At 31.4% G+C, this 17,366-nt stretch overlaps 2 protein-coding genes across 11 annotated transcripts; one reads left to right on the top strand and one right to left on the bottom strand.

The window, feature by feature from the left end:
* Positions 1–3,692: 3,692 nt before the first annotated feature.
* LOC137826709 (uncharacterized) lies at positions 3,693–8,355 on the bottom strand. 4 transcript variants are annotated; one of them, XR_011083573.2, is made up of 4 exons: positions 8,165–8,318; positions 7,175–7,267; positions 6,936–7,078; positions 3,693–4,139 (listed from the first exon to the last, which is right to left on the bottom strand). XR_011083573.2 is itself a non-coding variant. In XM_068632798.2 (3 exons), exons 1-3 carry the CDS (start codon positions 8,230–8,232, stop codon positions 3,926–3,928), a joined length of 375 nt encoding a protein of 124 aa, XP_068488899.1. In that variant the 5' UTR covers positions 8,233–8,355; the 3' UTR covers positions 3,693–3,925. The 4 variants fall into 4 exon arrangements, 1 of the variants encoding a protein (XP_068488899.1); XR_011083574.2 differs by having other exon boundaries at positions 6,936–7,034; XR_016515249.1 differs by lacking the exon at positions 3,693–4,139 and adding an exon at positions 4,752–4,804 and having other exon boundaries at positions 6,936–7,034.
* A 513-nt stretch (positions 8,356–8,868) lies between these two features.
* On the top strand, positions 8,869–16,292 carry LOC137826167 (COP9 signalosome complex subunit 7). 7 transcript variants are annotated; one of them, XR_016515172.1, is made up of 9 exons: positions 8,869–9,161; positions 9,725–9,800; positions 10,783–10,871; positions 12,531–12,620; positions 13,339–13,383; positions 13,498–13,585; positions 14,039–14,174; positions 15,295–15,350; positions 15,991–16,292. XR_016515172.1 is itself a non-coding variant. In XM_068632035.2 (9 exons), the coding sequence occupies exons 1-9, from the start codon at positions 9,006–9,008 to the stop codon at positions 16,010–16,012; spliced, it is 741 nt and encodes a 246-aa protein (XP_068488136.1). In that variant the 5' UTR covers positions 8,869–9,005; the 3' UTR covers positions 16,013–16,292. The 7 variants fall into 7 exon arrangements, 5 of the variants coding, with proteins under 5 accessions (XP_068488136.1, XP_090150655.1, XP_068488137.1 ...); XM_068632035.2 differs by having other exon boundaries at positions 13,498–13,568; XM_090294529.1 differs by having other exon boundaries at positions 10,773–10,871; positions 13,498–13,568.
* Positions 16,293–17,366: the final 1,074 nt, after the last annotated feature.

Here is a 17,366-nt window from a genome sequence, read left to right as displayed (position 1 = left end):
CTATGTATCATTTAAATAATTTTTTTATGTTAATCATATATTATCATATCACTATTGTATACCATGATTCTCATTAAAGCATATTCACCAACTCTATATCAATTGTGGATAAATTCTTACTTTTTTTTTCTTTACTTTATACTATTAGAGTACCTAACCCCATCAATAAACTACTATTACCTAAACACAATTACTCTAATTCAGTCTTATTTATTCCATGAGTTATTCTTGAAAGATATGCTGATACATTAATTTTATCAACAACCATAAAAGCAACATTCAATTAAAAACGAACTTTTAGAATGCTTTAAAGCTTCTTTATTAGAAAATTTATCATCTCTATAAAGACACACTTAAAGTCTAAAATAATTATGATAGATAATAAATGAAACAAAAGTATTAACTTTAATAAAATTTGTATAATGTATTCTTAAACTTTAAAAAATGTATTTAGATATATTTTTTAAATACTATATTTAAAAGATGAAGAAAATAACATTTTGCTTAATCTTATTTTTTATATTTATTTCTTATTGCACATTTTATTTTATTTTGATTTTTTTTTTACTTTTAGTTACACATATTTTTAGTATGTAAATTCTTTACTTGTAACCATTTTTAATTTAAAATTAACATAAAATGTATTTAGGTGAAGATGAAGATGGTGATGAGGCATAGAGACTTGAAGGAGAATTTTGATTTACAATTGAGGAATATGTTTAACAAATTCAAACATTGAGAGAATAGTACTAAAAAAGGTAAAGGTTTTCTTTTTTAACTTTTTGTTTGCAAAGTTTTGTTTCTAATTTTAATTGGAAAACCAAGAGCATGAGTAAATGTTTTAAGTTTCATTCCATGTTTAAATTGGATTGGACAATTTGAATCTCTGTTTGGTTATTGGAGAGTATTCATTTTTCTGTCTTTTTAGTCAATTTCTGATAAGTTTACGCAGTTCTAGGTTTTCTTGAAAGTTGCAAAGAGTAAATTGAAAATTGTGATTGAATTGAAGTTTGTGGATTTTGATTTTGCAGAGATGATTGATCACTGGAGTAGCAAACCTATGAACTATCTTGAAAGATAAGATTATAAAAAAAAAAAATAACTATAAAAAAATAAACCTTTATAAAAGAATTATTTTTTAATAAAATTTAATTAATAATAGATAGTATGTTAAAATGAGTGTTAGAGAACATGTTATTATTTATAAGTAATTTATTATCCTATTATTATAAAATTACTTATAAACCTATTATTTTCATGTTCAAGCTTGTTCTAAAAAATTTCATGAAGAAATTTATCTAAAAATTATTTTGATAATATGAAATTATTCTAAAATGACTATTTCTCACATTTTTTATGGTAAAATTTGTAAATTTTTAATTTTTTCTCAATTCTTCTGTAATTCCTCTCCTATATAGTTTGGCGAGCCGAAGCGAACAAAACCTAAGAGAATCGAACAGAACCGAACAAGCGAGTGTCGAGTTTGGAATGGTCGGAAACTGAAATCTAAATATATTATTAATTGGAAGTGGAAACAAATCATTGTAAAAAGAGCTCTGAAGAAATTAGTAAAAAGCTGCAATAATAATAAAGGATTTTTCATTGTGATAGGTGTTATTGAGCTATGAAGGAAGGCATAAAAAAGTGATAATGGAGTATTAAAGAGGTACTACGAGGTGGTGGGGGCAACACACCGATCCAGAGAAAACTATTCATATAATAATACTATTTCTTCTCTTCACTTCCAAAAAGTCACAGAGGGACCGTTTCTTCCACAATCTCCATGTATCTCACTGTCACATTGAAATTCCAATTCCAGCTCATTTTCTTCCCTGTGGACCCAATTTCTAATAAAACCTTCTTTTCCCTGTCTTTTATAATGTCTGAATCAACCATTCAAAGCAAGGAGCATGCTGACATAGGAAGAGGAAACTGGTTGGCTTCTGCAACTCCATGCAACAAAAACTATTATTATTTCATTATAGAGACAAACTTCTTTTTGTTAGGTCTACCTAAGAGCTAAGCTTGTGTTACTTATGCAACTAGTGGTCCTAATAATTAATCTCAGAGATCAGCATCATTTTGATTCTCTTCACCCTTGTGTTATGATGTAAACAAATAACCATGCATGTGCATGCAAAGATTTGTATATAGGGTTTAATTTGTCTAAACTAAGAGTAACTAATACAAATTAAAAATATTTTTATTACAAAATAAACTTTAAATCTAATAAAAAAATTCTTCTCAAAATGACATTAAATTCAAAATGAGTATTTTTTCTTGTTTCTACTTAGTTTGGCTTTAATGATTAAAATGTTACTTAAGAATGATAAAATGAGGTACAAAACAATGATAGTACAAGTGTTTCATAGTTCAGAGATTTTTGTGTGGGTGTCATGTTGTATGGAAATCCAAGAAAGGATAATTGTTTCAATTGAACAATAAAGTGGACTTGTCGGCTGTAATTGATCTGCAACAATAAACAATGCACCTTCCATTGGTCATTGTGTTAAGAACTGCTAGTAACGGCTTTCATCGTCTCTCTCCCAATGTAACTTCTTATGTTGTCGTTTCATTGTAAATAAATCGTTAAAAATCTATGTTTTAGTCACGTTTTGTTCTGTTTTAGACACGATTTGTTTTGAATCCATCGAGGAACCTTCCTTGGCTAAAGTACAGTGTCATCTAATTAGGGAAAGAGGAAACAAAATGACGAACATTCTAATCCCCCGAATCTATATTAGTTGTAGACTTAATTGAAATATTAGAAACTTATTAACACTGAGAACCAAAATAGTGTTTTACAAATATTATGAATAAAAATAAAGGCTATTTCATTATTATTATTATTTATTATATCATTTTCTAAAATCGAATAAGTATAAACTAAAAAAAGTAACAAACTAATTTGGATCCAGTTAGGCCCAACTGGATCACAAAATGCCATAACCAATAAAAAGATGGGTGTTTCTTCCTACACCCATCAAAACTCTTCCTGAACCCATCAATTTCTAACAAGACCATTTTACCCATCTTTTTAGATGATTTCCTGATCTTTTCCAGAAGCTTCTGGCCCACCCATTTCCAAAATACATTAAATGTGTTCCATTTCTGAAATTCAGAAAATGTATTATGAAAACGTTTTTTTCAAAAAGAAACAATTTTTTTAAATGACTTTCATTATCTTTTTCACAAATTTTTAAAAATAACTTTTCCAGAATATATTGGAAAAAAACTTATCGAGAACGTATAAGATAAGATATTTTTATTATGTTTATAAAAGATTCAATCTAAATGGGACTAACACACTTTCCAAAAGTTTGACCATACATTTCACAACTCATGTATTAATGATTTAAAAACTGTAATTGTATCAATGAAAATTATGATTAATGGTTTATTGATTTAATATTGAGTAACAATTCAAGATATAAAAAGTATAAATTAATATAAATAAATAAGTTATATTTCATAAAAAATAGTAATCAAAATAATTTATAACTGTATACACTTTTTTTAATTAAAAATACTTTAAAGCAAGTTAAGAAGACTAAAAATAAAACAAAAATAAGCAAAGAACCAGTTTTTAATTCCGGTTTTGGAGTACCCATTCTTTACTGAGTTTTGGAGTTAACATACTGATGAACAAACTGGTTAAGATTTTAAAAGCAATACAAAACATAGAAAAACTTGTTCAAAAGCAAGAATATTACACATTATTTTCGTATTTGTTCCACATGGACATCCCCAAACAGTTCCAGAGTATGACTTTAACAGTTGGTGCTGTGTGGGCACCACCACGTTTTCTTTACCAAATAGCTAGCAGAAAATGGAAAGTATCTGTGCTTTGTGTCAAATAAACAATATCTGAAGGGATCTATAAAAATACTAATCACTCGTATGGCTCTGAATTCTGATACAATAACTACAAGTTGATCAGAAAATCCTTTTCCCAGACAACATACCAGTGAGCTGGCACATGCCACCGTGATGCCTGGACTGTATTAACAGTTACAGCTACAGCAAGAGAAATATAATATAAATATATGTATGTGTCATTGGAGTTGTATCCTCGCTTTTCATGAGGAAGGAAGCCTAGTTTTGTTGTTATTAACAAAACCAAATTCCCCAAAAAGGCCCTGCATTATGGATGAAAAGTGAAAGCCAGAGTCAATGCTTGTCCAGTATAGTTCTTAAAAACCTAAAGTACCATATTATATTTTTGATATGTTTCGAATCATCTTCAGAAACAGAATCCTATTCCCCACCCCAGCCCATCCTTTTTTCCAAATTAATATCTTCTATTCACTCATCATCATCATCATCATCATCATTGTCATAATCTAAGGCTGCTAGAAATGGTTCAGAAAAGTGATTTGATCTCTAATTTCAATCCAATAATTTAAATCCAGGGAAGAAAGATATTACACCCGGTCAATTTATTTGGGGATTGATTTAATGTCCTATTCCCTTCCCATACAGGAAATGTCCTATTCCCTTCCCATATAGTAAATGAACATACTTTTACTAATTTGCTTGATTATAAATTTATTATTTACTTTTCGTTTCCCCCACCAATGAATCTTATAAAGAAGAAATAAAAGCAAACAATTCACATCCCACTTAAACTGAGAGATGATTAACTCTGGTCTAGATCCCCCACTCAGGGCCCCAGCAATTGCGTGCAACAGAATTCAAACATTTTTTATAGCAAACAATTAACAACAGAACATTAATCAAAAGCTGACTGGCCTGCATCATGTACCACTCTTCAAATTCATCAAACAATTCCATCCGTTCAATCCTAAACAGTAAAGTATTAACACTTAGTATCTGTTGACTACAAACAAGAAAGAAACACGCTACCAACCATAAAGTAGATAGAAAGAGGAGAGGTGATGGAAGATCAGGGAAAAACTGCCTTACATATGGAGATATGAACTTTAGTATCATGCAGTTCCATCATACGGCAATCATAAGATATAGATAGAACATAGTACCTTCAACAGATTAAAATGTTGATAGGAATACAAAACCAGGAAAAATTCTTCTTTAAAAGAGAAGCCAAGAGATAGAAGAAAAATCAAATATTACTGATGCTTATTTAGGCAGAGCTGATGGGGGACCACCACCCTTCCCACCCTAAGAAATTTGGTTATTTCTATCATTGTGTTTGTTCACCATGACTTTAACATAAATATTGCCCAATCAAAAGAATATTTTTGTTCTGAAAAGTTTATTGTTGTACTCTTGGTCCAGCCAGACCCAACAAAAGGACCATGATGACTACACAAGAATATCATATTTGTTTTACGAAATTTATTCTTTAATTTTTGCAGGCCCCAAGGCTATTGCTAAGATGTTATTAATCAGTAAATAGACTTTAGCATTAAAACATTAGAAAACACTAAAAAATGTAAATTTTATACACAAACTTCCAGATCATCAAGGCAAAATAAAAAAAATAGAAACAATACCTACGTCTTTCTTGAGAATTAATAAAGTCATTTTAAACTCTCAGCATAGCCCAGGCAACACACTTCTGAGTTTGTGCTAATGGTTGGAGGAGAAGCAACAGAACCACAACCACTTATTTATGTTCAGTTCCCGGTTTAAAAGAAACTAAATTTAGGGATTTTACCAAACCGGGCTGTGTGACTAAACTCGGTTCACAGTAAAACCCAAATGCAAGTCTACTACGATTCAGGGCACGATACAAACCAGATTTTTTTTATTCTAAGAACGATTTTGTGTGTGTGAGCACTCAAATAAATACAAAAAAAAGGAAAATTAAAAATTTTTACGCTCAAACTTGGGTTTTTCCAGTCATTTTCCATTTGTTAAATGTTATAAACTGTGAAAGGGAACAAGTTATGACTTTCCAAAAATAAAATTGAAAAGTATTGTAAACATTTTAACAAGAGGATAAAGCCAAGCAAAAAATGGCCTAAGGCTGTAATCAAACCACAAATCAAATGTATTTTGCAGCAATAATATGCATGGGTAAAGAAGGAAACATTTTTCCTCACCAACAGGCAACATCAAACCTATAACAGTGTGATTAAAAATAATAAGATTTTTTTTGCACAGAAGCTTCAGACAGTGCAACTGATTCAGTTTAGGTGAAAAGTATGAGTTTGTTCTACAATTAGTGCAGTATCTATACACGGACACAAAAGTAATTATGTCCAAACTACCCTTGGTGCCATCAGAATAAACAAAGAGAATAACAGAAGAGCCAGGAGAGAAAGCCAAAATATTGGTCATAAAAGCTGGCATGGATACTAGATAGAATCATACATAACTGTATACCTAACAACAACAATAGCCTTATCCCACCAATTCAAATTTTCTAGCACTCACTAGTCACCAATAAGAAGAGACAAGTCCAAAAGCCATGAATTTGTTAACAGGCAATTAGTAGATCAGCATTATTATTCAACTACAATTCCATATTCATACACTGATGCACCTCATCCATTGTCCACTTTTCTTAAACTTAAGTAAATAATGCACACAGTGTTGAGAGGAAGTTATATTCTACCTCCAAGAAAATTAATTTTCAGCTAAAAACACATTCGTCGCATGAGAACTTAAGTTTCAAAATAGTTCTTTGTCATAATCTCCTTGTCTCGTGTTGCACAAGGTATGATATTCTGTCTCATAAAAATTAAGATTAAAAAGGCAGCTGGCATTTAGCCAAGGAGCACCAACAGGTACAAAAAAGAAAATTGTCCTCATAGCATGTTAAAACACAAAATAAGAATTTAACAAGATTTAAATGCAACGGCTTTGGATTAATTCAATTCAAACCTTCACTCAATCCACATGTCTCCAAAACATAGCAAACCTATAGTTTTAAAGGTAGAAGCGAAATAGCTCTTAAACAGAACTTGTGAAGTAATTATAAGAGCTCATAAAGGGAACCCAGGCACCTGCAACTGAAAATATGTTGTGTAAAAGCCTGCTCCCAGTGATAATATTTGCTTCTTTACAGGAGCATCTTCGTCTGATTTTTTCTCCACATCAACAAACTGATACAGAAGTTTCCAAATAACAGCCCAACAAGCAAAGTAACCTATATAGTCACAAACAATACAAAAACACCAACAAACTACCAAACTGAAGGGCAAGAACTTAAAGAAGTCAATTACCTTAAAGAAATAAGTCCTACCTCAGATTAATAAATGGAGATCTCCTAAAAGGCTTTCTAACAGATATATGAGGAATGTAGTCATCTTTCATGTATCCCTTTTTCACACATGACCTACAGCCAGTTTATAGAGATAAAATAGTTATCATACAATACTATTCACCAAAAAAGAATCGTTCATTGAATTTAGTAAACAACATTGTAATTCATTTAAACTTTGATAAAAGCTGAATACAATAGTGACAAAAAATGAGAAAAAAAAATCAAGTATGAAAGTTATCTGAACCAATGCCACATGGATTGTCACCCGTACATAGTACATGACTTTTACCATTACACGAACAGGAGGGTAGATTTAATCAGAATTCACTTAGAATTGGATCAGTCGAAAAGAAATTTATCGAATCAATGTTTCTTCAAAACCATGTTTTAACTTCTTCCTCTGAGCATGACATCATGGCATGGCATGCATGAGTAATCAACATTCTCTTTAAATACAATACAAGGTTACATTTCATCAGAAACCAAAAGCATTTTATGCTACCAAGGAAGGAACCATTCAGTAATAATGAGACAAGATTCAGCTAGATTAGTGCTTATGCTTATTCACATTAGAATCCTCAAAAGGAACCCTTCTACGATATTCATCTTGCCAGGTCTGAATGCAACCTTCTATCACAATGTGACAAGCCAATCTAGAGCAAGCAAACAATGCAAGAAAACACGAAGTAGAACAAAATAATACACGTAACGAATTAAAAATTCAGAGAGTATTAGTTTTAAAATCTAAACAGCGGCAACAAAAGTAAGTGGAAAGGATGAATTAATTCCCATAAACTAATAATAAAAACATAATAAAATATCACATTTCTAAGTAATTTTTTCGGGGGGAAAACATGCTTAGAAAAACAAAGCAGCTTCTAGATAAACCCGTTCCTAATTCACCGATGAAAAAACCTTCACATGCATTGGTCAGAGGCAAAAAGAGAGAGAAAAAGGAGATGTGCGAACAATTTGCTGGCGGAGGCGTCATCGTTGGTGGCTTGCACCGCCGCAGTGTTGCCGTGTGAATCGTACATCAAAGGTGATCGATCCCTTATCTTGTTAGGTTTTGGAATGCAGAAGGGAATCACAACAACACAACCGGGTTTTGGCGCCGAGAGACAAAAAAAATCACTTATCTTATGCAATTACAAATAAATTAATTAATTGCTTTTTCCTTCCAATTGCAAATATTTATGATAAATACACGTTTTAAAATTTAAAAACAATGTTCTAATTAAGATTATGTTATGCTCAAATTATTAGAATTAAAATTCATAACATAACATTACTCGACACAACGATCGATTAACCAGAGAGACTTTTAAAGATTATTTTAAATTTACAAAAAATAATATAGATCGCATGTGGTTATTTTTAAATCGAGATGAATAAGCAGTAATAATTAACCAGTTAGAGAACTCATTTGGGAATGAATTTTTGTGTGTGAATCATTTGGGATTGAATTTACTTTGGATGTAAACTCCTAGAACATTGTTAAACAATTTTATAGATCAATTTGTTTTGATAGCTGTATAAAAAATTGGCTTTAATAAATACGTAAAAGTTTACAAAAAATAATTTTAATATTTACTGAAAAGTTTACCGTATCATACACTTAAAACATTCAGTTACTTTAAAATACATATATTAAGAAATTTATACATTTGAATATAAAAGTATTTTGAACTTCACTAAATACGTTTTGTTTTCACTTCCAGAGTTAAGAGCGAGCGAACTCCTCGTTCTGTTCCATTTCTGCGAAATTCAAATTCGAAAAGGAAGCAAATCGAATTGATTCTGTTAGAAGATGGAGCAGGAGCAATCGGAAATAATCGAATACTTCGTGAAGAAAACCTTTGCTTCTTCCAATGCTAACGCACTCCCTTCCATCCTCGTAGAAGCAACTTCTCACCGCAACCTCTTCACTTTCTCAGAAATTCTCTCCCTCCCCTATCTTCAACAGGTTCTTCTTTCTTCACTGTTTTCTCCGCACTTTTTTAAAGCTTTACCTAATTTCTTGCTCCTGTTTGTTTCTAAAAGTGGCAGTAGTCGATTTGTGAAGGGAAGTGGAAAAGCAAAACTGACTTCATAATTCTCTGGTGTTTTGTTTATTGATTTATGGCGTTCGCGTTCACTGTGATTATGTTGCATTTTGGATGCAGTAAAATTGGTCATGTTTAATGGCATTTTAAATAATAATAATAATATGAATAATTACTGTTGTTGTTATTATTATAAATGCAGTATTTAGTTAGGTGATTTCTATTGCCATTTTTTTGAGGTAATATGAAAATTTGTGTGACATTAGCTCCTAAATTAATTGTTTATTCCTGTTTTATGAAGAACATTTTTAATTATTACTGTTATATATAAATAAATGCATAATTAGTTTAGGGAATTTCTGTTGTCCATTTTTTAGGTAATATGAAAATTTGTGAGTAACATGAGACTTCTGTTTTTGCCAATTTTTTCGGTGAAATAGTTCCTATACGTCCTGCTGTAACTTTCACTTGTGATTTCTCGCAGCTTAAAGCAACTGAGAATTCTGTTTATCTTGATATGCTTCGGTTGTTTGCATATGGAACATGGAGTGATTACACGAGTAAGCCTATGGATTTACTGTTATGCTATTTTTTCCCTCACTACATTTATGATGAGTATTTTCCTTCCTTCATTGTTTGTTTGTTTTTCTTTTCCCACAGTAGTATGTTGTTCATGTGTTAGATCAATATTGCAGCATCCATGTTTTACTATTTGATGACATCTTCATGGTGAATAATGAATTTTGAATTTATAATTCTTATTGCGGACACTGGATGTTGGCGACTTGAGATGGGAAGTTGTAACTTGTGAGATCATATGAAAGGGTGATTGAAAAACAAGGAAAACAAACGAGGACTCATATATTGACAGGCAATATTAGTGATATCACCACTTATTTAATTGCTTGTCGTTATTTTTAGATTTTTATTTGATTATTTTAGAATTTTACCTTTTTATGTTTTTTTATAATGTATTTGAATATGTCCTACTTTCGGTTATGTTTATTACCCATGATATTAATTGGTAGTTCTTTTTCCCGTAAAAAATCTGCAGGACATTTTAGTTGTTAGTATATATTACAGTTTTTTAACTTCATTGCCATGATTTTGGAATTGGCTGCAGCACCATCAATTATGGTGTGGTGGATTTTTTATTTTTTACTTGTTGCCTTGAACTGCTATTAGTTATTGATCTCACTAGTTTCTTAATGCTTCTCCTAGCTATTACTAACATTTCGGGTTTATATGTACCTGTGAATTTAAATAATATAAGGTATGTATGCTGGAACAGAGACATATTTTTCATTTTGTGATTTGTCAGTCATAACCCACCATTACTGTGTTATGCTTGATGTGTCCTGTATATAAGAAGCCTGTATACAACTCGTAATAGTTTCTACTTTGCGGTTTGCAAGGAAAACTCGTACATTTATCCTCATGTAAAGATTTTTTTTTTTTTTAGCATCTCTGTTTCCTCATTAATTTTATATGTAAATAAAAATAAAATAATAGTGTTTATTAAAATGTTTAAGTGGCTCGTAGAAAATGCTGGTCGTCTTCCGCAATTGATACCTGATCAGATCCTCAAGCTTAAGCAACTCACTGTTCTTACACTGGCTAGTACGTACGAGGTATTCTTTCCTTTTTTTGGATCGACGGGATATACTAGGTATTACCTATTAGACCTACTGTTATTGGCTATCTTGTGTTACTATTTTGCTTTAAATTGGTGTAACTAATGTTATCAATGGAAGTTCACTTATATATCTGGGTGAAAAATGAATTATTTCTGCTGGGTCTGTCTTGTGATTCTCCAACCCCCACCCCTTCGCAGTAGTGTGATAGGTCCTGAATTTAGATGCTTATGCCCTGATGGTTATAATGGTTGTTTAGTTTCCATATCATGCTTTAATTTCTGTATTTATTTCTTACGTGCTGGCAGACCCTTCTTGTCTTCGTCATTTATTATCATATATTGCATTTTCTAGATTGTTGACAATGTGCGTACAATACAACTACTTGCTTATAGTTCTTGTACGATTATAATGTCAAATACCTCATATAATTAGAGTAAAAAATTCAGCTGTGGTGTGCCTGTTTTACATCTTGTGCAAATTGCAATACTCGCCTCTTTTTTAATGGTGTTCCCCATTTACCCTTAGATCTGTTATGCGATTAGGTTTTGTGATAGATAAAGTACGTCAAACTACGGTAAACTCTAAAGTTAAAAAAATAATAATAAGAAGAAACAGGCTAAAATTCATACCCATTCTTGATGCTCCTATCCTTGAGAGGTGTTGAAATAGAGAATTTTACAACTTTTAAAAAATTCTAACACATTAGATTTCAATTGCTTTCATTTCAAATTGTTTAATTTTTAAATTTGGATAAGACAAATCTAATTTATTGAATTTTAATTTTCTTTTTTGAATAGGGCATCTCAATTCTTATCAAAAACAAAAATATCAATTAAAAAAGTAACCACCAAATAATACTAGTGATGTCAATAAAAAAAACCTTTACAAACATCGACAAAAAATAATCATTATAGAGTTCAACCCGAAAAATTTGGTTGACATTTGGTCCAGTATGTCACATTGCTTAGGAGTCAAGGTCAATCACGTTTTAAATACACCTTTCTCCCTTAACCTTCCAAGACACTTTTTAAGAATAAAACCGTGACGGAGTTTTAAGTTCCAAAGCGGACAATACTTCGGATGCGGTGATTAACCCTAAGAATACTATCTCAAACTAAGGGCAACCAAAACAGTTGTGTTTGACTAGACAAAAAATACTCAAGGTTGACAAAAAAAATGGCTTCTTATAGCAAGGAAGACGTTAATGGTCCTATAATATGTGCTCTACACTTACACCATGCAGGTTACTACTCAATTAGCCCTTTAGCCAAGAAGGCTTTTGGGCATGTCTGTGTCCTTTGTGGGCTTGCCATCATTTTGTTTGTGATTTGTCCATGGTATTTTGCTTAAGATTATTTGAGAAATTACTTTGCTCTGCTTTGGAGGATATATTCTTTTTAGTTACACTTGGAGAATATCGTATCCTCTCTTTAGCTCTCTCTTAACTTATAAAAAATGAAAGAGGAATCCAGCTCTTGGAATCTATTTCTTGATTGTGTAGAATTGTTTAATCGAAGTCGTTATTTTAAATTGTCATCTCTTTCTCATTGAACATGAGTAACTTTCTGTCAACTTTTGCTTTTTTGAGACTGAGCCCTTTATCTTTTGACCTTTGTAATCAATTTTTATAGGTGTGTGTTTATTTTTCTTTAGGTACTAGCCTATGACCAAATGATGCAGGAACTAGATGTCACAAATGTTCTTGAACTTCAAGATTTTCTAATTAATGAATGCATGTACTCGGTAGGTATCATTATCTTCATGATAATATATTTCTGCTCAAACTCAAATGTGGTAATATTAATGGAATCTGCATTTCCACAATTATTATTATGATTATTTATTCATTGCTATTATAATAAAACAATTCATTAAAAGAGGGAGAGGAGTATGAGGGTATAATAACATCAAATCTTTCTAATGGAAACACGAGAGAGTATAATACATCTGCAAAAATCATAGTAAGTTTCATAAATTACATACAATCTGTTAAAGGAACTAATGGAGACACTTGGGGATTATTCTTTACAAGATATTTTTTGGTACATCTGCACAAGATCTTTGCATATAAAGGGAATAATTTGTGTTAATGCAAATTGGTATTACAATGCAAGCAACAGCTACTGAGGGATTTGAGAACAATGTTGCAATTGTTGTGTGATTGATCTATTTTATACTGTTAATGCCTAGAGATATATTTCATGAAATGGTCTTCCTTCCCTTTTTTTTTGTTTTATAATTTTCATTATGTCCTATGCTAATTCGCTAATTTTTCTTTTGCTACAATGATAAAATGCATTATAAATATGAAATAAATATATTTATCATGACTTTATGCTACCTTTTTTTCTAAATTTTGAATTTTATCTGTTGGCTTGTGCTATTTTCTTTTGTAACATTTTCTGAATAGTCATTCAGCAGATGTAAGATAGTTATTAATAAGCTTTATGGATTTCATCAGGGACTAGTAAGAGGAAAGCTGGATCATCTGCGACAATGCTTTGTGGTCCTAGCCCAACATCATCTATTATTTTCTAAAATTTGCACTTTTGATCCCTTCTGCTTTTTAATTTAACAAGTTCCCTATTGGAATTTAGTTGATCTTTGAGGATAATTTCAGGTCCAGTTTGCAGCATGTAGGGACTTGAGACCTGCTAAACTAGGGAGTATGATAGAGACACTCTCTAACTGGTAATGCATTTTTTCAGGTAGGTGATTTTAGTCATATGTCTGATTATTAGTAAATTAACTACCTGTATGTGGAAAAAAGTATTTGAATTGCATCATCTGATGGTAAACATGGCTAGTAAGAATGGATAGTGGTGATATCAGTGCAAAGCTATAATTTTTGTGCTTCATTATCTCGGAATATTGAACTTTTGGAGTATGGCCTCCTTTGAAAATAGGCTGTATTCTAGTCTGCTTAGCATTCAAGATCGGTTGAAGTTGGTTTGAACTTCCAATCATCAACATATCTCAAACTTTGTATTTTATAGAAAGCTTTTGATTCTTAGGTTTTTGCTTTTCGTTTCTGTTTGTCTTGTTTATGGTTCAGAACTTTTCAAAACGGTAATTAACTACATTCTGTTATTTTTAGAATGTGAGAGAGTTTCTCTCCTGAATACTAGTACTGAAATAGAATTTATGACTGGGAAACATAGGTTGTCTACATCAGAAAATCTGCTTGTTTCAATTCAAGAGAAAATAAAATGGGCTGATGACAGGGATGAAATTGAAAAGAAGCACAGGAAGTGTGTGGAAGATAATCTACGAGAAGTAAAGAATACTCTTGTCAAGGTCAGTTGAGTTTATTTTCATCCTTTCTTTTCTCTGAATCCTCCCCTCCGTAATACAGATGAGAAAATGTCCAATAAAATATTATTTGCATGTAAATTTGATCTTATATATAACTTGTGGTTCGGTCCCATAATTGATGTATCTATCCAGTGAGAAGTGGGATAATTTGTGTAAAGGGTTTGTTCTGATTATGTGGAAGTTGTCATCATGGCACAAAGTTATAACAGAACTGTACTAAGATACTGTATGTTTACCATCATGGCCCAAAATTATCATATCAACAATCTAGAGAAACTGCCATTGACAACTTCTGGATAGCGTCCTTGCTTTAATCTAAAACTCAATTAGTAAATCTAGGGTCAAACCTTGAAAGTGTAATACCCACAAATCCCTTATATAATTTTTCTCCCATTTTTCTTCTAAGGAGAAAAGGTCGATTTTTTCATCAATTGATAAAAAAAGAAAAAAAAATTGTTTGGTTTATTGGATTTGATACAACAATTTCTCACTTTGGACAGGACTCTGTAAAAATAGCTTAGTAATCAAAATTGAAAGCCCGAGAAAAAGGATATCACTCTGCTGATTTAATTTAGTTTGATTGGGTTGGTCAGTCAGTTCCCTGAATCCCTCTACTGTATATTTGTTTTTGCTGGACTAGCCCCTCTACTATATGCACTTAGTTATATGGGGTGGGGTAGTCGGCTACTGGAAGATGTTTATGAGGAAAAGCATGTATTATTGCGAGGGAGGGAATCAAAATGATGCCAGAAATATATAGCACTCTAAGATGATAACTGTCTGTATAAATATCATATCCAACCAGCCCTTTTTATCTCTCTATATTGACTTTAAAGTTTAAGGGCAATTGTGTTGGGCAAGGATTTCGCGTTATACTTGTAATGAATTGAAAAAACATTCAGTTAAATTTTTAGCTACATATAGCTGCTGTATGCAGCGTTCAACATCAAGACTATCCTATACAAGGATTTGGAGTTTCATTTGGTAATAATATTAAAACCTTGTCTGCTAGACACACTGGTAATTGGCTGTCATAATTTATTGTGGGGATATATTGGTCGAAATGTCTTACTTAATGGCTGAAGTTGCACACTGTAAACAGGCCAACTCTGCTATTCGGACCCAAGAGGATAATGAAGTTCGTTGCGTACTGAAGAGGTATTCTTTGACAACTTTGCATATACCAGAGTCTGATCATTTAACTAATGGATAAAAAATGTTTTAAGTTAGAATTGGTCTAAGTTTCCGGAATTTGAAAACAACGATTTTGGTCCTCGTATATTTTATAATCTGTGAATTTCCTACCGTCCATCTTTTAAGGAACATAAGATATTAGAATGAAGGACAAATTTCCCCTATCATACAAAAAGGACCAAAATTATTACTTTTAAAGTATAGAAACTTGGATAAAAACTTGTACGACTTAAAACACGTCGTACTTTGATTAACTGTTCGAATAAAAAATTATTGTCTATAATCTAACTAGTCATGACATCACCTGACTATACTAAAAATATCTTTGCTTTTCACTAGCCTATCATCTTTAATGTATGAATTAAACTAGGTATGTATAAATATTTAACCTCTTTAATCTCCACATACAATAGTTATTAGAAGTTACAGACCCTTTTTCCCCCTTCCCTTTTCTTTTGACCTGCATGGCATTGTAAGGAAAGCTGGATGTGAATATTTTCTGTCGCATATATTTCAAGCTAGAATATAATTGACCTGAGCATTTTTCCTTAGATAAATAATTTTTTTCTAGTATTCTATTGCAACAAAGCTTGGGATTTTGCAGGAGGCGACATATAACATTTTGAGCATTGCAATGGATGACGACGTTCAATGGATGGGAGTTTTATTAGCTTGCCTGGCTTTAAATCTAGGCTAGCCTAAACTGACAATATAGCTTTTAGAGACAAGTATATCTCATCGATATTGAACTCTTCTGTCACACCCCATTAAGAGGTAAGAACAAGGGAATCTCCAGGGTTTTGTTTTGGAAATTGATGCTACTTTTTGAATCATTATAGTCGTCAAATGATATGGTGGTGTGACCTTTTCTTTTTCTTTTTGTAAATGATATGTTGTTTTTGTTTGCATTGTGCCTCGTATATACTGCCTCTTTCTGGGTGTGTATGGTTTTAGTTTTTAAAAACTATTTTATGAAAAGTTTCAAATACTAATTTAGAATTATTCTTATCGAACACATTTCTTTTTGTATTTGAATGGTACGAAAATCATAGGAACCTTACAAGCAATGACAGTATTTTTTTAAAAAAAGCTAATGAACTTAGTTTGTCTTATATTTAACCATATTTTTATTATATATTCTTTTATCATTTTAAAAAAATATATTATTATGAACATTTTAAACAAAGCCAATGCTATATTTATTAAATAAATTTTAATCTTTTAAATTGACCCGAGTCTTCTGGCTCCGTCCTATAGAGTAACACTTCTAAAATTTAAAACTACTTCAATGGTCAACATATCTAAATTCATCCAGAATAAGTTATTTTTTTTATAAACTTGTTTTTTGTTAATAATACTATTTTGGTCAACATGTGTTTTTCTTCTTTCTCACGTTTTCACTATGTCCCTTTAGTATTTTGTGGCAAGATTGTGTTGTGAGAACTTTGTTCCATGTTTCCCAGAAAGTCAACTATTGCCATGTGAATGAGAATGGAAATGGCAATCAGTAATTGTCTCATGCTAATTTATTGCATTGAAAGACATTCATTTATTAATTTGATTTCTATCCTTAAAAAAATTTAATTATATAATTTAGCAATGGAGATATTGAAAGCTTTTTTATTGTCGGAAAACTCAATTTCACTCCTTAAGTATCTGTTTAAACATAATCAAGACACTGCTGAATTCATTTGTTTTTTACAAAGTCAGATTTATCTTTCATGGAAACAATAATAATTATTGAAGAGGACTAATGGTATTACATGATAGTTTTAATTGCATTAAACTTAAACAAACAATAAATTAGCTAAGCTTAGTGTCTATTGTGAAAGTATTAAGACTCCTTTTAACATTAGGGCTTGTTATCATGGTATGCATATGAGTGCACTGTTAAAGCAATAGTGTGCAAAGAAGGTGTTGAGGTTCGTCTTCTTTGTAGTATGAGATAGAATGATTCGTCGTCTCTTTGTGGTGTAAGAG

The sequence above is a fragment of the Phaseolus vulgaris genome, chromosome 8 (genome assembly GCF_051622355.1).
Source record: "Phaseolus vulgaris cultivar YP4 chromosome 8, ASM5162235v1, whole genome shotgun sequence".
Classification (NCBI taxonomy): Eukaryota; Viridiplantae; Streptophyta; class Magnoliopsida; order Fabales; family Fabaceae; genus Phaseolus; species Phaseolus vulgaris.
This window is presented reverse-complemented; position numbering and strand designations above follow the sequence as displayed.

What these genes read in the sequence shown, in the direction of transcription:
- LOC137826167 (XM_068632035.2), top strand. Translation starts at nt 9,006, where the DNA reads ATGGAGCAGGAGCAATCGGAAATAATCGAATACTTCGTGAAGAAAACC. An exon ending in AACATGGAGTGATTACACGA is followed by an intron (nt 9,801 to 10,782) that starts GTAAGCCTATGG and finishes AGTGGCTCGTAG; the next exon opens with AAAATGCTGGTCGTCTTCCG. An exon ending in TAAAGAATACTCTTGTCAAG is followed by an intron (nt 14,175 to 15,294) that starts GTCAGTTGAGTT and finishes CACTGTAAACAG; the next exon opens with GCCAACTCTGCTATTCGGAC.
- LOC137826709 (XM_068632798.2), bottom strand. Translation starts at nt 8,232, where the DNA reads ATGTACGATTCACACGGCAACACTGCGGCGGTGCAAGCCACCAACGAT. An exon ending in GACGCCTCCGCCAGCAAATT is followed by an intron (nt 7,268 to 8,164) that starts GTTCGCACATCT and finishes AACTGGCTGTAG; the next exon opens with GTCATGTGTGAAAAAGGGAT. An exon ending in TCTCCATTTATTAATCTGAG is followed by an intron (nt 4,140 to 7,174) that starts GTAGGACTTATT and finishes TCCATAATGCAG; the next exon opens with GGCCTTTTTGGGGAATTTGG.